This window comes from Suncus etruscus, chromosome 11, assembly GCF_024139225.1.
Source record: "Suncus etruscus isolate mSunEtr1 chromosome 11, mSunEtr1.pri.cur, whole genome shotgun sequence".
Classification (NCBI taxonomy): Eukaryota; Metazoa; Chordata; class Mammalia; order Eulipotyphla; family Soricidae; genus Suncus; species Suncus etruscus.
In genome coordinates, this window is record NC_064858.1 from 76,162,861 (window position 1) to 76,184,360 (window position 21,500).

Sequence of the window (21,500 nt, forward strand, 5' to 3'; positions counted from 1 at the left end):
TGGCAGTGCTCAAGGCATACTCCTGGCTCTATACTCAGATATCACTCCTGACAGGCTCAGAGGATCATATGGTGCCAGAGATAGAACCTGAGTAGGGCATGTACAAGGCAAGTGTCCTACCTACTACTGTACTATCTCCCCAGTACTCTAAATTATGTTTTAAAATAGTATTTGGATTAGAGCAGTATTTTGTTTTTGTTTTTTGGGTCACACCCGGCAGTGCTCAGGGGTTCCTCCTGGCTCTACGCTCAGAAATTGCTCCTGGCAGGCTCGGGGGACCATATGGGATGCCAGGATTCGTGCCACCGTCCTTCTGCATGCAAGGCAAATGCCTTACCTCCAAGCTATCTCTCCAGCCCCTAGAGCAGTATTTTATAACTTGTGGTAGAACACATGTGTGGGGTTCTGACTTAAATACCTGTTTCCCTGGAGGAATGAGATAGAAAACAAAAGAACCAATTATTGCCTCAATTAGGAAAAAGAGTCTAGCAATCTAAGCTAGTCAACAAAGGTCCCACAGGGTTAGGAAAGGACATGCTCTGAGACAAAGGGGAACAGAAAAGAAAGCAGGAAAGAAAAGAAACACACTCAGACATGCTTCACTTAATACTAGAAGCACATATTCACTTACATGCAAGAGATGAAACTGTCCAGCTCCCACCAGGAACAGAAAAAAGGAAGGAGGTGAGAAAAGAGCGGAGAATACAGAGTCTGGGTCTAATCCTTGGTAAAGGCACCTGGTCAGGAAAGAAAAGCCGGGAAAAGAAAGATGTCCAAGAGCTACAGAAAGATGCGCAGGCAAACCAAGCAAGTCACAACCATTGCTTTGGCCCTTTTCATTATTTAAAGTCAACTTCTTTCTCTGTTTCTTTTGTGAGGTGGAGGTAGATTTGTGTGTGAAGGGCATTCTCCCTGCTTAGTCTGGGCTCAGAGCTCACTCCTGGCAGTGCTAAGGGGACCACAGTGATGCTGGGAATTGAATTGGGGTTTGGTCACATACACGGCAAGCACCTTAATCCAATACTATCTCCCCAGCCCCAAATACTGAATATCTAAGGAATGGAAAGAAATCAGATTCTTACTCATGCCTAAGTCATATCTTAAAGACAACTGTCATAGCCAAAAAAGTAAGGAGCCCTAGCGTTCTTTCTGGGTCTGTTTGGTAAATGGGACTCAGCAGGATAGACAGAAAAACATAATTTATTGACCACCTGTCTCCTGGTTCTACTTTCCTTCTCAGCAATAAGAAGCCATCTCTCATCCTTACCTTTCCCCGAGCCAAAGCTTTGAAAGCAATTCGTGCGATCAGGTAGGACCAGATGACATGCAGAACCTGCAGAATCAGGAGAAGGCCATTGAAGAACCACCAAGACGGATAAGGCCCAATGATCTCCCAACTCTCAAAGAGTGTCGTGTTCAGAATCCTAGAAAAGGAAAGTCAATGATCAGATACTAGTCATCGAAGTCAGACAAACAGGATGAAGCTGTGTTCCTTGGGAAGCAGAGTTCAATGTAGTTTTTTTTTTCTTTCTCTCAGTAGAATTTCTAGGAATATTTATCCATAATAAGAAGATAAAGGAGGCCCACAGAAATCTTAATCTCTAGGAATGGGGAAACACATCAATCTAAGGAATTTGAGGCCTGGTATGTGCAAAGCCTTGGGTTGGTGCCAAAACACAAAACAACAACAAAAAACCCCAAAATAGACCTATCCATGTCCTTGCATAGCTCTGAACCTGTTTCAAATCCCTGGTACAACATATGGGTCCCTGAATAATTTGAATAATTCCAAGGGTAACTTATAAGCACAAAGCCTGGAATAGTTTCATAGTACCACTGGATGTGATCCAACAAACAAAAACTAAAAAACACAAAACAGAGCAAGGAAACAAGTGAGAAGACCACAATTTTGTAATCAGCCAAAAGAAAACAAAGGCATAAGATGAGTTTTCTTAAAAGGAAAGCAAAAGCAAAGTTAGATCCTACTTATTTTTATTTTATTTATTTATTTTTTTGGTTTTTGGGTCATATCTGGCAGCACTCAGGGGCTATTCCTGGCTCTATGCTCAGAAATTGCCCCTGGCAGGCACAGGGGACCATATGGAATGCTGGGATTCGAACCACTGTCCTTCTGCATGAAAGGCAAACGCCTTACCTCCATGCTATCTCTCTGGCCCAAGATCCTATTTCTTGTATGACAGTGTTGTTGTTTTTGTCTGTTTCTTAAATAGCCAAAAATCTGTCATTAGCAATAAACTTACCACAGCTCCAGCTACCTAATACTTACCAAAACGGATAGATTCCTAGTCGAGTGACCACAAAAACAGCACTGAAGATGATGAAAAGGGTGTCACAAAGTCGCTGATACTTGGCATAATTGGCCAGCTTGGCTGCCTAGAGAAAGTAGAATAAGAACTGCATTGGGAGAAAGCACTTTTCAGAAAGGAAGAAAGGAAGAGAAAAGAGGAAATGAGTAAAACAAGGAAAGAGGGGTTAGGTCTTACTTCTAGCAAAACGTCTGAGACATCATGTAGACACATGACCAGTGTTCCCACACGAACCATGTTATTGATGTAGGAGAAGGTGATGAGCCCAATGGTGGCCAAGTGATGCACAAACATGATCAGGAAATCCTAGGAAGGAGAATAGAAGGTAAAAACAAGGTCAAAGAGATGTTGGTTAACTCAACACCTGTTTTATTCTATCAGGTTTTTACCATTCCTAGTCCCTCGGCCCAATCCTGAATGGACCCATTCTATTTAGACCAGTGGTTCTCAAATAATGGGGCGTGTCTTGGAGGGGGGGCTCAATGCTCCGCATTTGACCTCAGCAAACACTGTCATAACAAGCTAAGCCCCGTGTTTATGTCTCTGTATGCTTCTGGAGCTGAGATTTGCTTCAAACCCCGCTTCAAAAAGTTATGCATTGCAAAATATGCTCATTGTAGCCACTCATCCAGACATCACCTCTGATTTAAAAATCAGCTCAAATTATTTTATATATATATTTTTTGCAGGTTAAAGATTTTTTTGTTTTTTTTGTTTTTGGGTCACACCCAGCAGCACTCAGGGGTTACTCCTGGCTCCACACTCAGAAATCACTCCTGGCAGGCTCGGGGGACCATATGGGATGCCGGGATTCGAACCAATGACCTGTATGAAAGGCAAATGCCTTACACCTCCATGCTATCTCTCTGGCCCTAAAGTTTTTATTTATTTTTTTAATAAAGATACTATTTACAGTCTCACGGGAGAATCGAAAAATGTTTTTTTCTCCCTAGGGGGCATGACAGAAAATAATTGAGAAGCACTGATTTAGACTGTTAAGAAGCTGCCTAAGGAGAGATAGCACAGTGGTAGTGCCTTTGCCTTGCAAGCGGCCAACCCAGGGCCAACGATGCTTTGAATCCTGGCATCCCATATAGTCCCCATGCCTTCCAGAAGTAATTTCTGAGCAGAGAGCCAGAAGTAACCCCTGAACGCTGCCAGGTGTGCCCCCCCCCAAAAAAAGGCAGCTGCCTAAGATTAACCTAAAAACCCAAAAACTCTAGGTCAATGACTAACCTATAACCTGTTAAAATTGCTCAAAAACAACAGCTAAAGTGTGAAAAAATTTCGCCATGACCACTAAGAATGACTCAGGGGTTGGACAACCTAGTATGCCTGGAGCCCAAAGTCAGTCTTATGCAAGAGAACTTCAGGGATAAGGTCTCTTTGTATTTAGGACAAGGTTTTTTTTTTTTTTTTTTCATTTTACCCATATTTTGCTGGGCTTATGCAAACAATTGCCACTCTCACACCATTATTGCTGTATTTTTTTTAACTCTTATCTTTAAAAAAAAAAAAAGAGCTAACTAAACTTTCTGCTTGTGCTTCAATGAATTCATTGTGAGTCAATAGTTTTCAAAAATATTCTTTCCTTTCTCTTCCATCTCTTTAGTTTTTTTTTTTTGGTTTTTGGGTCACACTCTGCAGCGCCCAGGGGTTACTACTGGCTTCACGCTCAGAAATCGCCCCCGGCAGGCTTGGGGGACCATATAGGATGCTGGGATTCAAACCACCGGCCTTCTCCATGTAAGGCAAACGCCTTATCGCTGTGCTATCTATCTGGCCCCTCAATTTTCTTTATTTTTTTTATTTTTATTTTTTATTTTTTTGGTTTTGGGGTCACACCCAGTGGTGCTCAGGGGTTACTCCTGGCTGTCTGCTCAGAAATAGCTCCTGGCAGGCATGGGGGAACCATATGGGACACTGGGATTCGAACCAACCACCTTTGGTCCTGGATCGGCAACTTGCAAGGAAACGCCACTGTGCTATCTCTCCGGGCCCAGATCTGGAAAATGTCTTTAAGAACCCAAGTTAGGGGCCAGAGAGATAGAATGGAGGTAAGGTGTTTGCCTTGCATACAGAAGGACAGTGGTTGGAATCCTGGCATCCCATATGGTCACTAGAGTCTGCCAGGAGCGATTTCTGAGCATAGAGCCAGGAGAGACCCCTGAGTGCTGACAGATGTGACCCAAAAACCAAAATAAATAAATAAATAAATAAACAAACAAACAAAATAAAAAGAACCCAAGTTAGGGCTGAAGCTATAGTACAATGGTAGGGCATTTATGTCTTGCACCTGGCCAACCCAAGACAGAAATGGATTTGATCCCCGGCATCCCATATGGTCCCCCAAGCCTTCCAGGAGAGAATATTTTGTTTTGTTTTGGGGTCATGCCCAGCGGCGCTCAGGGGTTACTTCTGGTTCTGTACTCAGAAATCGCTCCTGGCAGGCACGGTGGACCATACAGGATGCCGGGATTTGAACCACCGTCCATCTTACGTGAAAGGCAAACACCCTACTGCTGTGCTATCTCTATAGATGCCCACACACCCAGAAAGATTTCTAAGTTCAGAGCCAGGAGTAGCCCCGGAACGCTACTGGGTATGGCTCCAAAACAAAACAAAACAAAACAAAACAAAACAAAACAAAAGAACCCAAGTTAGCAGGCACTCATTAATAATTATTCATCCAGAGAAAGAGAGAACTGGGTAGATAAACTAGGAGCAAAGAAACTAAGATGGAAAGTCTGTTTCTTGAGCTGGAGCGACATTACAGTGAGAAAGGTGCTAACCAACTCAGGTTTGACCCTCCCCCCCCCCCCAATCTGGTACCACGACAAAAGTAAGCCCCTGAGTATGCTGGTTGTAGCCTAACACCAAACTAAAACAATTTTTTTTCTTTTCTTCACACAGACAAACCCACAGCCTGCAGTGCTCAGGATCACTCCTGGTGTGCTGGGGAACTATGCGTGGTGCTAGGAATAGAACCTGACTTTAGCCCATTGAGCTGTTTCCTGGGTTGCCTGTATGCTTTTTCTCACCATACAAAAAAAAAAACGTGAAGTTATTTCCCCTAAGAGTGTTCACCACTCTTTGTGGTGAGCTTCAAATTGTGAGCGGGTCCTTCCGACCCTTCCAGCTTAATTCTATTGTCTCTGGACCTTATTACAACAGAGTCTTTAATTTTCTAGCATGACAATGTTAAAGAATGAGAGAAGTAGAATACCTGTCGAGAATACAGGCAGGGGGGGCATTGGTGGTGGGAATGTTGCACTGGTGAAGGAGGGGTATTCTGCTTATGACTGAAACCCAACAACAAACATGCTAGTAGTCATGGTGCTTAAATATTTATTTTAGAAAATTAAATTAAAGTAAAAAAAAAAAACCAAACCATGAAGAGGCCAGAGCGATAGCACAGCAGACAGGGCATAATGCCTCAAACCGGCCAACCTGGGTTTGGTTCCCAGCATCCCAAATAGTTCCCTCGGCCTGCCACAAAGTCAGAAATAACCCTTGAGCAGAATAACCCTTGAGTGCTGCCGGGTATGGCCCAAAAAACAAAAAATTAAAAACAATGAGAGGGGACCGGAGAGATAGCATGGAGGTAAGGACGATGCAGAAGGACGATGGTTCAAAACCAGGACTCCCATATGTTTCCCTGTGCCTGCCAGGGGCGATTTCTGAGCATAGAGCCAGGAATAACCCCTGAGCTCTGCCAGGTGTGACCCAAAAACCAAAAAAACAAAACAAAACAAACAAACAAAAAAACAATGAGAGGCTGGAATGATAATACAATAAATGGATAAGGGTTTGATTTTCAGCATCCTATATGGTCCCTAGAGCCTCGCCAGGAGTTACCTCTAAGCAAGGAGCCAGAACTAAGCCCTGACCGTTGCTATGTGTGCCCAACCCTTGGGGGAAGGGCAAGGAAGGTGACTATGAATTAGGGTGAAAGCCACTGAAACCTATTATGTCAGATAGGTACAACAAGTAAGTGAAGATTCTGGGTTTTTTTTTCCTGTCTGATTTATACTAACAGTAAGATATTCCCAACTTCATCACTATGTGGCAAGTTAATTCACTTCTTTAAATCTGTTTCTGATCAGTAATGAGGAAAAATTAAGCAATCTAAAAGTCTCCCAGGCCCCACTTTCTTCCAGTGGACTGTCTTTAGTGGGATAATTAAGCAGGAAGAATATAGAGATAACAAGGTCTAATAATGTCAAACAGAAACCAAACCAGCTTTTCTGGAATTAGGCCTTTTCCTGGGTCAGGCTTATAAAATGTAAGGCCAGGGTCTCAAACTCAATTTACCTGGGGGCCGCAGGGGGCAAAGTCGAGGTGAGGCAGGGCTGCATAAGGGAACACTTACCGAATATTGGCAATAAAAAAATTGCATTAGTAAGAAAAAAAATCGCATTAAACATTTGCATACCCCGAACGGAACTGCTCGGGGTATGCGAATGTTTAATGTGATTTTTTTCTTACTAATGCGGTTTTTATTGCGATTATTCGGTAAGTAAATAATCGCGAATACTGAGATATTTGAAGGCCGGCCGCGGGCCACAAAATGTTGTACGGAGAACCCTGATGTAAGGTCAATTAATCTTCTATATGTAAACACTGGAAAAACGTAAGGAAAGGGCACCTTCCCCACCCCTATCCTTGAATTTTTTAGATTTTAACAGGCTATATTCAGGCTTTCTTTCTAGCTGCCTGTGCTCAGAGACTGTTACTGGCAATGCTCAAGGGACCATATGCAGTACCAGGGACAAGTCAGAGTCAATCACAAGCAAAGTTAGCATCCTTATGCCTATAGTAACTCTACGGTTAAAGGGTATGCTTTTTATTTACTTATTTGAAGATACAGGGCTCCTAGAGATCCTTAGAAGCCATCAGTATACAGTGGTACTGAATGTGGGGTTGGGGCTACTGGTAACACGGAGATCAGGGGCCGGAGAGATAGCACAGTGGCATTTGCCTTGCAAGCAGCCGATCCAGGACCTAAGGTGGTTGGTTCGAATCCCGGCGTCCCATATGGTCCCCCGTGCCTGCCAGGAGCGATTTCTGAGCAGATAGCCAGGAGTAACCCCTGAGCACCGCTGGGTGTGGCCCAAAAACAAAAACAAAACAAAAAACATGGAGATCAAATCAGGGCCACTTTGGTCATAAGGGTTCATTTCTAGGGTGGTTAGCTGTTCCAACCTGAGATGTCCTACATCTCAAATATATTACATCGCTTTAGTCAAACTTCATTATAAAAAGCTTCATTATAAAAGTTCATGGGTCTGGATGGGGGCCAGAAAGATAGCACAGTGCATTTGCCTTGCAAGCAGCTGACCCAGGATCAATGGTGGTTTGAATCCCGGCACCCCATATGGTCCCAAGTCCTGCCAGGAGCGATTTCGGAGCACAGAGCCAAGAGTAACCCCTGAGCACAGCCAGGTGTGGCCCAAAAACAAACATAAAGTTCATGGGTCTGGAGCTTCATTATAAAAATTCATGTGGCCGAAGAGAGCACAGCAGTAGGGCATTTGCCTTGCAAGCGGCCGAACCAGGACCAACGGTGGTTCAAATCCCAGCATCCCATATGGTCCCCCATGCCTACTATGAGGGATTTCTGAGTGTAGAGCCAGGAGTAACTTCAGAGCACCACCAGGTGTGGCCCCAAAACACAACCCCCACAAAAAAATACGGGGCTGGAGCGATAGCACTGTGCTAAGGTGTTTGCCTTGCACGCGGCCAATACAGAACAGACTACAGTTCAAATCCTGGCATCCCATATGGTCCCTGGAGCCTATCAGGAATGACTTCTGAGCACAGAACAAGTAGCACCCTGAGCACCAATGGGTGTGACCTAGAAACCAAAAACAAACAACAAAAGATAAAAACAAAAAGAAAAAAAATTCTAACCATTGTAGTACTGCTCCAGCCCCCTTTCTTGCTCTTTTGTAGCTCAAGTTAAAGCAAAGAATCCATCAGAACTCAATAAAAGTAGCTTAAAAATGAAGGATTAAAAAAAAAAAAAAAAAATAGGGGCCGGGCGGTGGCACTGGAGGTAAGGTGCCTTCCTTGCCTGCGCTAGCCTTGGACGGACCGAGGTTCGATCCCCCGGCATCCCATATGGTCCCCCAAGCCAGGAGCAACTTCTGAGCACATAGCCAGGAGTAACCCCTGAGCGTTACCGGGTGTGGCCCAAAAACTAAAAAAAAAAAAAAAAAAAAAAACAAAAAAAAAAAAAAAAAAAATAAGGGGCGGAGAGATAAGCATGGAGGTAAGGTGTTTGCCTTGCATGCAGAAGGATGGTGGTTCAAATCCTGGCATCCCATATGGTCCCCCGAGCATGCCAGGGAGCGATTTCTAAGCATAGAACCAGAAGTAACCCCTGAGCGATGCTGGGTGTGACCCAACACCCCCCCACCCCCAGTAACAAAATAAGGAAATAGGCTGGAGAGATAGCATGGAGATAGGGTGTTTGCCTTGCATGTAGAAGGACTGGGTGCTTAGAGTTTTTATTTTGACCCCAAAAACAGAAACAAAAACAAACAAACAAAAAACGGGTTGAGAGAACAAAAATTCTTACCTTTCTCTTAATGTCTGTAAACTGAGAAAACATAAGAGACCAATAAAAGGCCAATTCCATGATATAATAGTAATAAAGTCCACTTGTGAGAGGCTGGAAGAAGAGAAAGTAGTAGTTAGAAAATCAACTGGTCGCCTGGAGAGATAGCACAGTGGTGTTTGCCTTGCAAGCAGTCGATCCAGGACCTAAGGTTGTTGGTTCGAATCCCGATGTCCCATATGGTCCCCCGTGCCTGCCAGGAGCTATTTATGAGCACACAGCCAGGAGTAACCCCTGAGCAACACTGGGTGTGGCCCAAAATCCAAGAAAAAAAAAAAAAAAGGAAAAAAGAAAAAGAAAAAGAAAATCAACTGGTCAAAGATTTCTTTAATTTTTGTAACTCTGGAAGGATCAATATCGAAAATTGTTAGATGTCTTCCTTTTTTTTTTTTTTTGGTTTTTGGTTTTTGGTTCACACCCGGCAGTGCTCAGAGGTTACTCCTGGCTCCATGCTTAGAAATCACTCCTGGCAGGTTCGGGGGACCATATGGGATGCCGGGATTTGAACCAATGACCTTCTGCATGAAAGGCAAATGCCTTACCTCCATGCTATCTCTCCGGCCCCTAGATGTCTTTCTTTCCCCAAGTCTGAGATGCAAAATACGTAGCAAACTTGGGGTTGATATGAAGACTTAAATCTTTATCCTCTACACATACAATCATCTTTTTAAAAAATTAGAAAAGAGGGCCCCAAGAGATAGTACAGTGGTGTTTGCCTTGCAAGCAGCCAATCCAGGACCTAATGTGGTTGGTTTGAATCCCGGTGTCCCATATGGTCCTCCGTGCCTGCCAGGAGCTATTTCTGAGCAGACAGCCAGGAGTAAACCCTGAGCACCGCCGGGTGTGGCCCAAAAACAAAAACAAAAACAAAAGATAAAAAAGAAAAGAAAAGATTAATACACTCAATATGCCTAGAATTCTGAGTTATTAGGGCTCTCAGAGACTTATATATAAAGCCTTTTGTTATTCAATTTATCAGAATCCTAATTTACTTTTTTTTTTTTTTTTTTTGGTTTTTTTTGGGTCACACCAGGCAGTGCTCAGGGGTTATTCCTGGCTCCAGGCTCAGAAATTGCTCCTGGCAGGCACGGGGGACCATATGGGACGCCGGGATTCGAACCGATGACCTCCTGCATGAAAGGCAAACGCTTTACCTCCATGCTATCTCTCCGGCCCTAATTTACTTATTTTTAGTATGTATTAAAACCAAGGTGTTCAAGAGACTTGAATAATAAAAGGAACATCTGGGGCCGGGCGGTGGCACTAGAGGTAAGGTGTCTGCCTTGCCTGCACTAGCCTTGGATGGACCGCGGTTCGATCCCCTGGTGTCCCATATGGTCCCCCAAGCCAGGAGCGACTTCTGAGCGCATAGCCAGGAGTAACCCCTGAGCATCACTGGGTGTGGCCCAAAAACCCAACCCCCCCCCAAAAAAAAAAGAACATCTGAAAAAGAAAGTACCTCATTTAGTGCCAGGAAGCAATTTTTGCTTTCCAGCCCAATTAGGAATAATATGACGGGAGAGTTTAGAACAAAAAAGCTCACTGGATTTTACTGCTGAGCAGACCCCAGAAGCAGACATCCTAAATGTAAGATTTATGGGAATTCAGGCCCTAATATCTCAAAAATTCCAAGGAAATGTGTCATTTTTTCCAGGACTGGCAATGTGCTCCCCTCCCTAACCCCATGTCTTGAAAATCAGATCCTACCTGATATGGATAGCTATGCCAGCACTGTCGAGTGTCCCATAACCAAGAAGACTAAGAGAAAATACATAATCCTTGTGTTAGTCTTCAGGATTCTCTTTTGGTTTATTTACATAGCACCCTCTCTCTGGGCTAGAGGCAAAAGAGATGGGGAAGAAAAGGAAATCTCCCTTGGCAGGATTAGGATTAAAGAATAATGAATGCTATGTTTTTCTTTTATAATAACAAACAAAAAAGATAAATACAAAGAGAAAAATCATGCTCTAAGGTAAACAAGAGAAGACAGTCTAGTAAATATCACTACTCTGATATAAGAATTAAGGCAGTAGGAAGATAATACTCTCATATTGGTAACAGAAATTTCTATGCCAAAAATTCAAAGTCATACATAATAATTTCTAATAAAACTTCCAAAGTATGTCCTTTAATTTCATCTAAGTGCTGATTATCAGTAAACTGTTCATGATATTGTCTTATTTTCTCATTTTTGGAAGGTGGGGGCAGGATGGATTTGCGTCATACCCAGTTCTGCTCAGGTGCTATTTCTGGCTCTGTGTTCAAAAGTGACCCCTGAGGTGCTGAGGGATCATTTGCTCTAAGGGGGCCTAAAGTTGGATTATATACAAGGCAAAGCTCCTTTATTCTTGTCTCATCTCCCTGGGACCTATTTTATATTTTTAAAGGAAAAACAGGTTTTGTTTGGAGCTACTGAAGAAAGAGAGGGAAAGGATAAGAAAATGAGAGTGTGTGGGCCAGAGTGATAGCACAGTGGTAGGGAGTTTGCCTTGGATGCCACAGACCCAAGATGGAGTCAGGTTCAATTCCCAGCATCCCATATGGTCTTCCCAGTCTGCCAGGGGTGATTTCTGAGTGCAGAGCCAGGAATGACCTCTAAGCACCACTGTATGTGGCCCTAACACTCCTCCCAAAATAAAAAGAAAGAAAAAAGAAGAAGAAAAGGAGACAGTGAAGCTAGAGATAATACAGTGGGTAAGGTGTGTTTGCCTTGCATGCTGTTGACCTGGGTTCAATCCCCAGCATAATCATATGGTCCCTTCAGCATTGCCAGGAGTGATTTTGAGTGTAGATAGGTGTGGTCCAAAAGAAAAAAAAAATGGAGAGAGTAACATGCTCAATAGAGAATGTGAGCTTTTCCAAAAAAAGTAGGAAAGTACACATCGCAAGATGGGAGATGTGGGGCCGGAGAAATAGCATGGAGGTAAGGCATTTGCCTTGTATGCAGAAAGACAGTGGTTCAAATCCCGACATCCCATATGGTTCCTGAGCCTGCCAGGAACAATTTCTAAGCAGAGAGCCAGGAGGAACCCCTAAGTGAGCACTGCCGGGTGTGACCCAAAAACCAAAAACCAAAAAAAAAAAAAAAAAAAAAGAGAGGGAGATGTGGGTGACATGTGCATGTGCCCTTATTTTCCTTTCAATGGTACAGGACTGGTAGAACCAGAAAAAAAGCTCAAAGGGTTTGAGTACATGCATGAATCTCTGAGGGTTTTTTGGCTACATCAAGCTGTACTTAGGGCTTACTCCTGGTTCTGTGCTCAAGGATCACTTCTAATGAGGCTCAGGGATGCTGGAGATCAAATGAAAGTAAGATGCTTGATGTGAGGATCAGTAAAACAATAAAAAAGAATAAAAAAAAAAAGAGAGAATCAGTAAAACAAACAAACAAAAACCAAACAAACCCGAAAGAACCAGGAATATTCCTTGAACACCACCAGGTCCAGTCCAACAATTCCTACTCTACTCCCAGCCCCAAATTCTACCATAAAGATAAAAAGAGGGGGCCGGCGAAATGGCGCTAGAGGTAAGGTGTCTGCCTTGCAAGCGCTAGCCAATAGCCAAGGAAGGACTGCGGTTCGATCCCCCAGCATCCCATATGGTCCCCCCAAGGCAGGGGCAATTTTTGAGTACTTAGCCAGGAGTAATCCCTGAGCGTTTGGGTGTGGACTAAAACAACAACAACAAAAAAAAGATAAAAAGAGTATGGTAAAGTAAAAATAAACATGCATGCATACATGAAAAATGAAATCAAAAGCTAACATATTTCTGTTCTGACAATTAAAGGAAAGAGGGAATACCTGTTTTATCTACTTTAAAGGATTACCGACTTTTTCTGTAACATTTCTTCCATTGAAAAGCAAAATTGGGGGCCGGCGAGATAGCATGGAGGTAAGACGTTTGCCTTCCATGCAGGAAGACGGTGGTTCGAATCCCGGCATCCCACATGGTCCCCCGTGCCTGCCAGGGGCGATTTCTGAGACTAGAGCTAGGAGTAACCCCTGAGCGCTGCCGGGTGTGACCAAAAAAAAAAAAAAAAAAAAAAAGAAAAGCAAGATCGAAGGATGGTGGTAGTGAGGTGGTGATGTGTTGGTGGGGGGAGCAGGAGGGAGAATACAGCAGGTAAAGCACTTCTATCCCATGTAGCTGAGCACATTTCATCCCTAGCACTTTATGTGGTCCCAAGGACAATATGGAGGAAAGTCCTGAACAGGTGGATGTGGCCTTTCTATTTATCTATTTAGCATACATCTGAATTATGGATGACAGAGAGAATAGAAATCTAAAGGAATTAAAAATCTAAAGGAATTTATACCTACAATTCTAGAGATGTAGGCACCATTACCAATAGAGACCAGAGATGTTCAGACTCACCAACCAGAGAAATCTAATTCCGTAGCAAAACATACATAAATAAAAAGTGAGTCTCCACCTAGAGGGGGGCGAACACAAAGAATAGAAGTTAAATGAATATCCTTTTAAAGGACAATCTTTGAGTCTAGGGAGATCAAAAGAGCAAATCTGTGAATTACAACTAGTGAGAAACAGAATATGAACAAATACTGGTACCTAAAATGCAAAGATAGAGATAGCTTCTAGACTCTGGTTAAAAGAGATTCCCACGAGTGTTTACTGATCTAAAATTCCCATATACCAGGCTCCTGATGACAGAGCCTGCTATATAATAAATACTCTCAGAATTCTGTTTCTAAAGGACAATTAGTAAAAACCCAGAGAAATTATCATATGTCCAGAAAAAGAATGCTTCCCACCAAAATGTACATTTAGGGTAAGCTGGCATTATGTATATAAAAACAAAGATGTATATATTTATCTATATAAGTTCAGACAGTTATAGAAATTTATTCCCATATACTTGGGAAAGGAAAACTACATCTGATCGACTGGCAAACACCTGGGATTTTTGCCAGTAAGTTAGAAACAGGTTTTGTTTTGTTTTGTTTTGTTTTGGTTACTGGGTCACAACCGGCATCGCTCAGGGGTTACTCCTGGCTCTAAGCTCAGAAATCACTCCTGGCAGGCTCGGGGACCATATGGGATGCCGGGATTCGAACCACCAACCTTCTGCATGCAAGGCAAACACCTTACTTCCATGCTACTTACTTCTCCAGCCCCAGAAACAAGTTTTTTAAAATCAGTTTTCCAGTTCTCTTTTTCAAAGAATTAAGCCATATTTGCTATATAAATTAGCCCATAACACCCACTGACTATTGTCCTAAAAACAGAAGAGATTTCCACCAAGAGATTTCTCAAAACAAAACAAAAAAACAAACAAAAAAACCCCCTCTGTCTGGCCATTTTCCACCCCTTCTCACTCCCCACCTTCTTCTGCACACCTACATGCTTTCACAGAATTTAGTGAGCGTTGGAGGCTTTTCCTGATTCCTCCGGTGACGAAACCAGCACTGGATTTTTCGAACATCCCAGTCCAGTTGCTTTGACAGGCCCTCCAGCCTTTTCTCATCAGGATACTGTAGATGTATGACCAGAGTCAGAACAACCTTTACTCTTTATACCTCTCATTAAATTCCTTTGACTAACTGAGTAGAAAATGGGGGTTAACCAGTGATGTTTATTTTTCCAGTTTCCACTGCAAAATCATTTTTAGACAGAAATTTTTACACATTTGGACATTTACCATTCAACCTACACATATCTTGCTTGGTTTTCTCTCTTTAGCCCAAGATGTGTGTTTAGGTAGATACTAAAAAATCCTAAACAGCAAAAGCTATCAGTAATAACTTTGTGATCTCGGTTATGTTACTAGGTTATGTTACATTCTAGTATGAAAAAATAAAGATATGCCAGGTGTCAGGGAGAGATGAGGAGAAGGTGGCTCAGGAGTCTAAAATATAAAATTTATGTTGACCCAAAAAAACTGCTTAAAAGTTTATGGGAACATGAGAGAGAAAGGAGAGAGAGAGGGAGAGAGGGAGAGTGAGGGAGGAGAGAGGTTCTGAATCAAAGGTATTTCTTTAAGGACATAAAGTTCTCCTTAAGCTACTCTGACTAGCCCCAAATGTGAAAAATCATTCTACCCTATCGTTAACTCTTATGAGCAAATTGCTCTTGATCTTCCTCTGCCCTACAAGGGAACTCATGATTTTTCCTGTTTCTTTGCCTACTTACCTTGGTAACAGATATGAACACCTTCTCAAGGATAGCATTGGGCTGGACCAAATATGGAACACTGTCCTGGATGCCAACATGGAGTGCACAAGGTTTGGCAATAAACCTGCAATGGAAAAACCAAAAGTATATTCTAAGTATAGTTTGCTAAGTATGAAAGATACATGATTAAGGAACTGATGAGAAGAAAAGGGGTGAAGAAAATGGGTAAATACCTGGCTAGAAGGCAAACCTTTTTCATATTCTGGACTTACTTAAGAGGTAACCCATTTAAATAAATATTGGAACATGGCACACAGTATATAAACCCCCCCGCCCAGTCTCACAAAAGGGAGGGAGGATGGAAATATAACTGCTATTCCTATTTTTCCCTGGCTTTCCTGATCACACCTATTTAGAACCAAAAAAATTTCTATCCAGGTGGGGGCCCGAGTGGTGGCGCAAGTGGTAGGGTGTTTGCCTTGCACACAGCTAACCCAAGGAGGAACCACAGTTTGATCCCCCAGCGTCCAATATGGTCCCCAAAGCCAGGGGCAATTTCTGAGTGCATAGCCAGGAGTAACGAGGTTACCAGATGTGGTCCAAAAACAATAACAACAACAACAAAACATCTATCAGAGTAAGAGACAGCACACAATGAGGAGTAAATGGTACATATTCAGGAAATCCAGGTTCAATATCTGCCACCTCAGGGTCTCCTCAGCACCATTAGAAATGATCCCTGAGCACTGAGTCTCATTGGGTGAGGCTCAAACACGTCTTGTTTTCCCCTATCTATAAAATCTGCTATTCAGGGGCCGGCGAGGTGACACTAGAGGTAAGGTGTCTGCCTTGCAAACGCTAGCCAAGGAAGGACACACGGTTTGATCCCTCGGCGTCCCATATGGTCCCATGTCAGGGGCAATTTCTGAGCGCTTAGCCAGGAGTAACCCCTGAGTATCAAACGGGTGTGGCCCGAAAAACAGAAAAACAAAACAAAACAAAAATCTGCTATTCAAAGTATGGCACACAAGACCAAATGTGTCAAGACCAAAACTTTTTTCTTGAAACTTTTTTTTTTTGTTTTTGTTTTGGGCCACACCCGGCAGTGCTCAGGGGTTACTCCTGGCTCTACGCTCAGGAATAGCTCCTGGCAGGCACAGGGGACCATATGGGACGCCAGGATTCGAACCAACCACCTTAGATCCTGGATCAGCTGCTTGCAAGGCAAACACCGCTGTGCTATCTCCCCGGTCCCTTTAAAGCTTTTTTTATTTTCATTTATATTTATTTATTTTTGGTTTTTGGGCCACACCCGGTGGTGCTCAGGGGTTACTCCTGGCTATCTGCTCAGAAACAGCTCCTGGCAGGCACGGGGGACCATAATGGGATGCCGGGATTCGAACCAACCACGTTAGATCCTGGATCAGCTGCTTGCAAGGCAAACGCCACTGTGCTATCTCTCCGGCCCCGCTTTTTTATTTTTATTTTTTGGAGCCAGCAATGTTTGAGTTTATTCCTTTTTTTTTTTTTTTTTTTTTTTTTTTTTTGTTTTTGGGCCACACCCGGTGACGCTCAGGGGTTACTCCTGGCTATGCGCTCAGAAGTCGCTCCTGGCTTGGGGGACCATATGGGACGCCGGGGGATCGAACCGCGGTCCGTCTCCTAGGCTAGCGCAGGTAAGGCAGGCACCTTACCTCGAGCGCCACCGCCCGGCCCCGGGTTTATTCCTTTTTATGATGCTTCAGGACCACTTGATGCTGGCACCTCCATCAGGCAAAACATGCCTTTAGTCCATTGAGCTAACCCTCTTTGAGCTTTGGACCCTCCCAGAAATGTATAATCTTGAGATTGTATATCCCAGATGTACAAAGTTGGAATTGTCATTAACAAAATCCCTATGTGATCTCAGGAGGTGTACCTCCACATCTCCTAAACCTCTGCTTACTCCTTCAACCCTTCCAGTTGACATCCCAGAAGTGGATTCCCCTTCCCTTCCACATGGGTACCAGCAGTTTTTACGCTTGACATCTGCCATCTATGTCTCCAGACCCATCTCCACATCTTCTGAAGCAGTAACTCTACTCACTACACCTCATAGTACATACTTACACTTCCACACTGGAGGAAGACAGGTATGGAAGGAAAAGATGAATACCCAACCTAATCTCTTAGAGACTTCCAGGAGCTAACTGCAAAGATTCACCCTTAGTTGCAGCAGGAACACAGAAAACACAATGGACTCAAAGAAGCCCAACAAACTAAATAAGCAAAAATAATGACACGGAAGGGTCTTATAGTACCAACCAGCTCAGTTAGCTCTCAAAGAAAGACTAGTGACATGTTGAAGATGTTTAAAGCTCAAAGAAACAATGGCGCGGGGGCCAGAGCAATAGCACAGCAGTAGGACATTTCCCTTGCACGTGGCTAACCCATGACAGACCCTGGTTCGATTTCCGGCATCCCATATGGTCCTCCGAGACTGCCAAGAGCAATTTCTGAGTGCAGAGTCAGGAGTAAACCCTGAGTGCCACCAGGTGTGACACACATCCCTCCAAAAAGAAACAATGGCGGAGATAGTACAGTGGGTAAAGCACTGGCCTTGCATGTGACCAACTCAGATCAATCCCTGGCACCGCTGATTCCTGCATACAGAACCAGGAGTAACACCTGAGCAATGCCAGGTGTGACCTCAAAACAAATAAACAGAACAAGAAAAAAGAGAGAAACAATGGCATATGAGGTCAGCAAAGCAAAAGGAAGTATGAAAGGACAATAGAACAGCAGGTAGGGCACTACCTTTACATGTGGTAGTTAGAGGTTTGTTCCCAGCATCACATATGGCCCTGTAGGAGTGATCACTGAGCATCACCAGGATAGGATGGAGGATTCTCCCATCCCCAAGTATAACAGCAGAAATGAGAAACTACAATCAGAAGTCCCTGTGTATTGTTTTTAAAAGGAATTTAAACATTGGGGCCAGAGAGATAGCATGGAGGTGGGGTGTTTGCGATGCATGCAGAAGGACGGTGGTTCAAATCCTGGCATCCCATATGGTCCCCCGAGCCTACCAGGAGCAATTTCTGAGCGTAGAGCCAGAAGTAACCTGAGTGCTGCCAGGTGTGACCACCCAAAAACCGAAAAAAAAAAAAAAAAATTAAAGAGTTCAAACATGACTAAAATGTTTGTACATATGAATCAGAATAATTCAAAGAATTGAGACACGGGCCCGGAGAGATAGCACAGCGGTGTTTGCCTTGCAAGCAGCCGATCCAGGACCAAAGGTGATTGGTTCGAATCCCGGTGTCCCATATGGTCCCCCGTGCCTGCCAGGAGCTATTTCTGAGCAGACAGCCAGGAGTAATTCCTGAGCACTGCCGGGTGTGACCCAAAAACAAAAACAAAAAACAAAAAAGGGCCCGGGCGGTGGCGCTAAAGGTAAGGTGCCTGCCTTGCCTGCGCTAGCCTTGGACGGACCACGGTTCGATCCCCCGGTGTCCCATATGGTCCCCCAAGCCAGGAGCAACTTCTGAGCACATAGCCAGGAGTAACCCCTGAGCGTTACCGGGTGTGGCCCAAAAACCAAAAAAAAAAAAAAAAAAAAAAAAAAAGAATTGAGACACATGCTTTGCAGGCAGGAGACTCAAGTACCTCATATAGACCCCCAAGTGTGAGAAGCCCGAGTATATAACCAGGTGCAAACCTCCCCAAAATAAATTAATATAAAATGAAATATTAGTACACAGAAGAGTTTCCACAAATACAAAGTATCTAGCAACAGTGATCTATGAATAAAATTCTTTTTGTAACTTTGTGTTATGAATAATGGTTTCCTCATGCTCAGGGACTTTGGTCATAGGGTAAAAAGTTTTCAAAAGACAACCAGGTGTTGGGGCCGGCGAGATGGCGCTAGAGGTAAGGTGTCTGCCTTGCAAGCGCTAGCCAAGGAAGGACCGTGGTTCTATCCCCTGGCGACCCATATGGTCCCCCATACCAGGGGCAATTTTTGAGCGCTTAACGAGGAGTAACCCCTGAGTGTCAAATGGATGTGGCCCGAAAAACCAAAAAAAAAGACAACCAGGTGCCAGAGAGAAAGCATGGAGGTAGGGCATTTGGCTTGCATGCAGAAGGACAGTGGTTCGAATCCCGGCATCCCATGTGGTCCCCCGAGCTTGCCAGGAGCGATTTCTGAACCTAGAGCCAAAGAGTAACCCCTGAGCGCTGCCAGGTGTGACCCAAAAACCAAAAACCAAAAAAAAAAAAAAAAAAAAAAAAAAAAAAAGGCAAACACCCTTCTGCTTTGCTATCTCTCCAGTCCATAATCCCAATTTTTTAAATCCATATTAGAACTAAGTAGCCATAGTACAGTGGGTAGGGACTGACCTTTCACCCAGCCAACCCAAGTTTAAGACCTGGCATCCAATGTGGTCCCCCAAGTCCTGCCAAGAATGACCCCCCAGAGCACGAACTAGAAGTAATCTTTAAGCACTACTGGATGTAAGATTACCACCCTCACCAAGAAAAGAATTGAGATCTATTTGGTGGGGTGTTTGGGCCACACCCAACAGTGCTCAAGGGTTACTCTTGGCTCTGTGCTCAGAAATCACTCTTTGGGGGCCAGAGAGATAGGGTGGAGGTAGGACGTTTGCCTTCCATGCAGAAGGATGGTGGTTCGAATTCCCACATCCCATATGGTCCCCCAAGCCAGCCAGGAGCAATTTCTGAGCAGAGAGCCAGCAGTAACCCCTGAGTGCTGTTGGGTGTGACCCAAAAAAAGGAAGGAAGGAAGGAAGGAAGGAAGGAAGGAAGGAAGGAAGGAAGGAAGGAAGGAAGGAAGGAAGGAAGGAAGGAAGGAAATCTTTGCCAGGCCCGGGGGACCATATGGGATGGGATGCCGGGGATTGAATCCGGGTCTGTCCCAGGTGGGCCACGTGCAAGACTCTGAGCAGAGAGCCAGCAGTAACCCCTGAGTGCTGTTGGGTGTGACCCAAAAGAAGAAAGGAAGGAAGGAAGGAAGGAAGGAAGGAAGGAAGGAAGGAAGGAAGGAAGGAAGGAAGGAAGGAAGGAAGGAAGGAAGGAAGGAAGGAAGGAAGGAAGGAAGGAAGGAAATCTTTGCCAGGCCCGGGGGACCATATGGGATGGGATGCCGGGGATTGAATCCGGGTCTGTCCCAGGTGGGCCACGTGCAAGACAAACATCCTACTGCTGTAACACTCAAACCCCGAGATCTAATTTTTCCCCAATGTTAAAAAAAACTTTAAATCCCAGTGCATACTCTAACCTTATAGTTGCATTTGAAAGTTGAAAAACCTAATAGTCACACTGACTGGACTCTATAACAGAGCACAGTTCTTGAGTAATCAGCTCCTCTTATCTAGGAAAACTGCCTTCCTATTCAGAAAAAAGGTTTCAGGGCGGGAGAGAAAGCACAGCAGTAGGACATTTGCCTTGTATGTGATCAACTGGGGGGACGGGGGGACCTGTTTGATTCCGGCATCCCATATGGTCCCCCAGCCTGCCATGGGTGATTTCTGAGTGCAGAGCCAGGAATAGCCTCTGAGCACTGCCAGGTGTGGCCCAGAAACCAACCAATCAATCAATAATAAATTTTTTTCTTTGTTTTGGTTTTTGGGTCACAACCAGCAGTGCTTAGGGGTTACTCCTGGCTCTACACTCAGAAATCGCTCCTGGCAGGCTCAGGGGACCATATGGAAAGCTGGGATTCGAACCACCAGCTTTCTGCATGCAAGGCAAACACTTTACCTCCATGCTATCACTCCAGCCCCAATAATAGTTTTAAAAAAATTTTTTTTAAAAGAAAAACTGGGGCCAGCGAGGTGGCGCTAGAGGCAAGGTGTCTGCCTTGCCAGCGCTAGCCTAGGACAGACCACGGTTCGATCCCCAGTGTCCCATATGGTACCCCAAGCCAGGAGCGACTTCTGAGCGCATAGCCAGGAGAAACCCCTGAGCGTCACCGGGTGTGACCTAAAAACCAAAAAGAAAAAAGAAAAACTGATTTCAAATTTTTGTTTTTGTTTTTGTTTTTTTGTTTTGTTTTGTTTTGGTTTGGTTTTAGGGCTACAACCAGCTTTGCTCAGGGGTTACTCCTGGCTGTCTGCTCAGAAATAGCTCCTGGCAGGCACGGAGGGACCATATGGGACACCTGGATTCGAACCAACCACCTTTGGTCCTGGATCGGCTATTTGCAAGGCAAACACCACTGTGCTATCTCTCCGGGCCCTGATTTCAAATTTTTGTATTCAAATTATAGTAGTTATCTCCTTTTGTAAAAACTCCTCATTTACCTTCAAGATAAAGTAGAAACAAGATAAATAGATTCAGGCACAAAGAGGTCAAATTCACTGAATTCCTTAGAAGCAGTTTTCACCTGCCTAAAATTACTTCTGAGAGAGGAAATCTTA

The 21,500-nt window shown here is 44.0% G+C and overlaps 1 protein-coding gene across 3 annotated transcripts in view; it reads right to left on the reverse strand.

Moving 5' to 3' along the window:
• CERS5 (ceramide synthase 5) overlaps positions 1-21,500 on the reverse strand; it is a 36,935-nt gene that overhangs the window by 2,891 nt on the left and 12,544 nt on the right. Inside the window, exons 2-10 of one of the 3 annotated variants that reach the window (XM_049783508.1) lie at positions 15,100-15,205; positions 14,311-14,441; positions 13,324-13,381; positions 10,657-10,707; positions 8,911-9,003; positions 2,505-2,633; positions 2,288-2,394; positions 1,268-1,424; positions 632-737 (exon numbers count right to left, since the gene is read on the reverse strand). In XM_049783508.1, the coding sequence (XP_049639465.1) occupies positions 632-737; positions 1,268-1,424; positions 2,288-2,394; positions 2,505-2,633; positions 8,911-9,003; positions 10,657-10,707; positions 13,324-13,381; positions 14,311-14,441; positions 15,100-15,205 (938 nt within the window). Of the gene's footprint in view, positions 1-631; positions 738-1,267; positions 1,425-2,287; positions 2,395-2,504; positions 2,634-8,910; positions 9,004-10,656; positions 10,708-13,323; positions 13,382-14,310; positions 14,442-15,099; positions 15,206-21,500 lie in introns of those variants that run through there. The other 2 variants (XM_049783510.1, XM_049783509.1) reach the window with 2 other exon arrangements.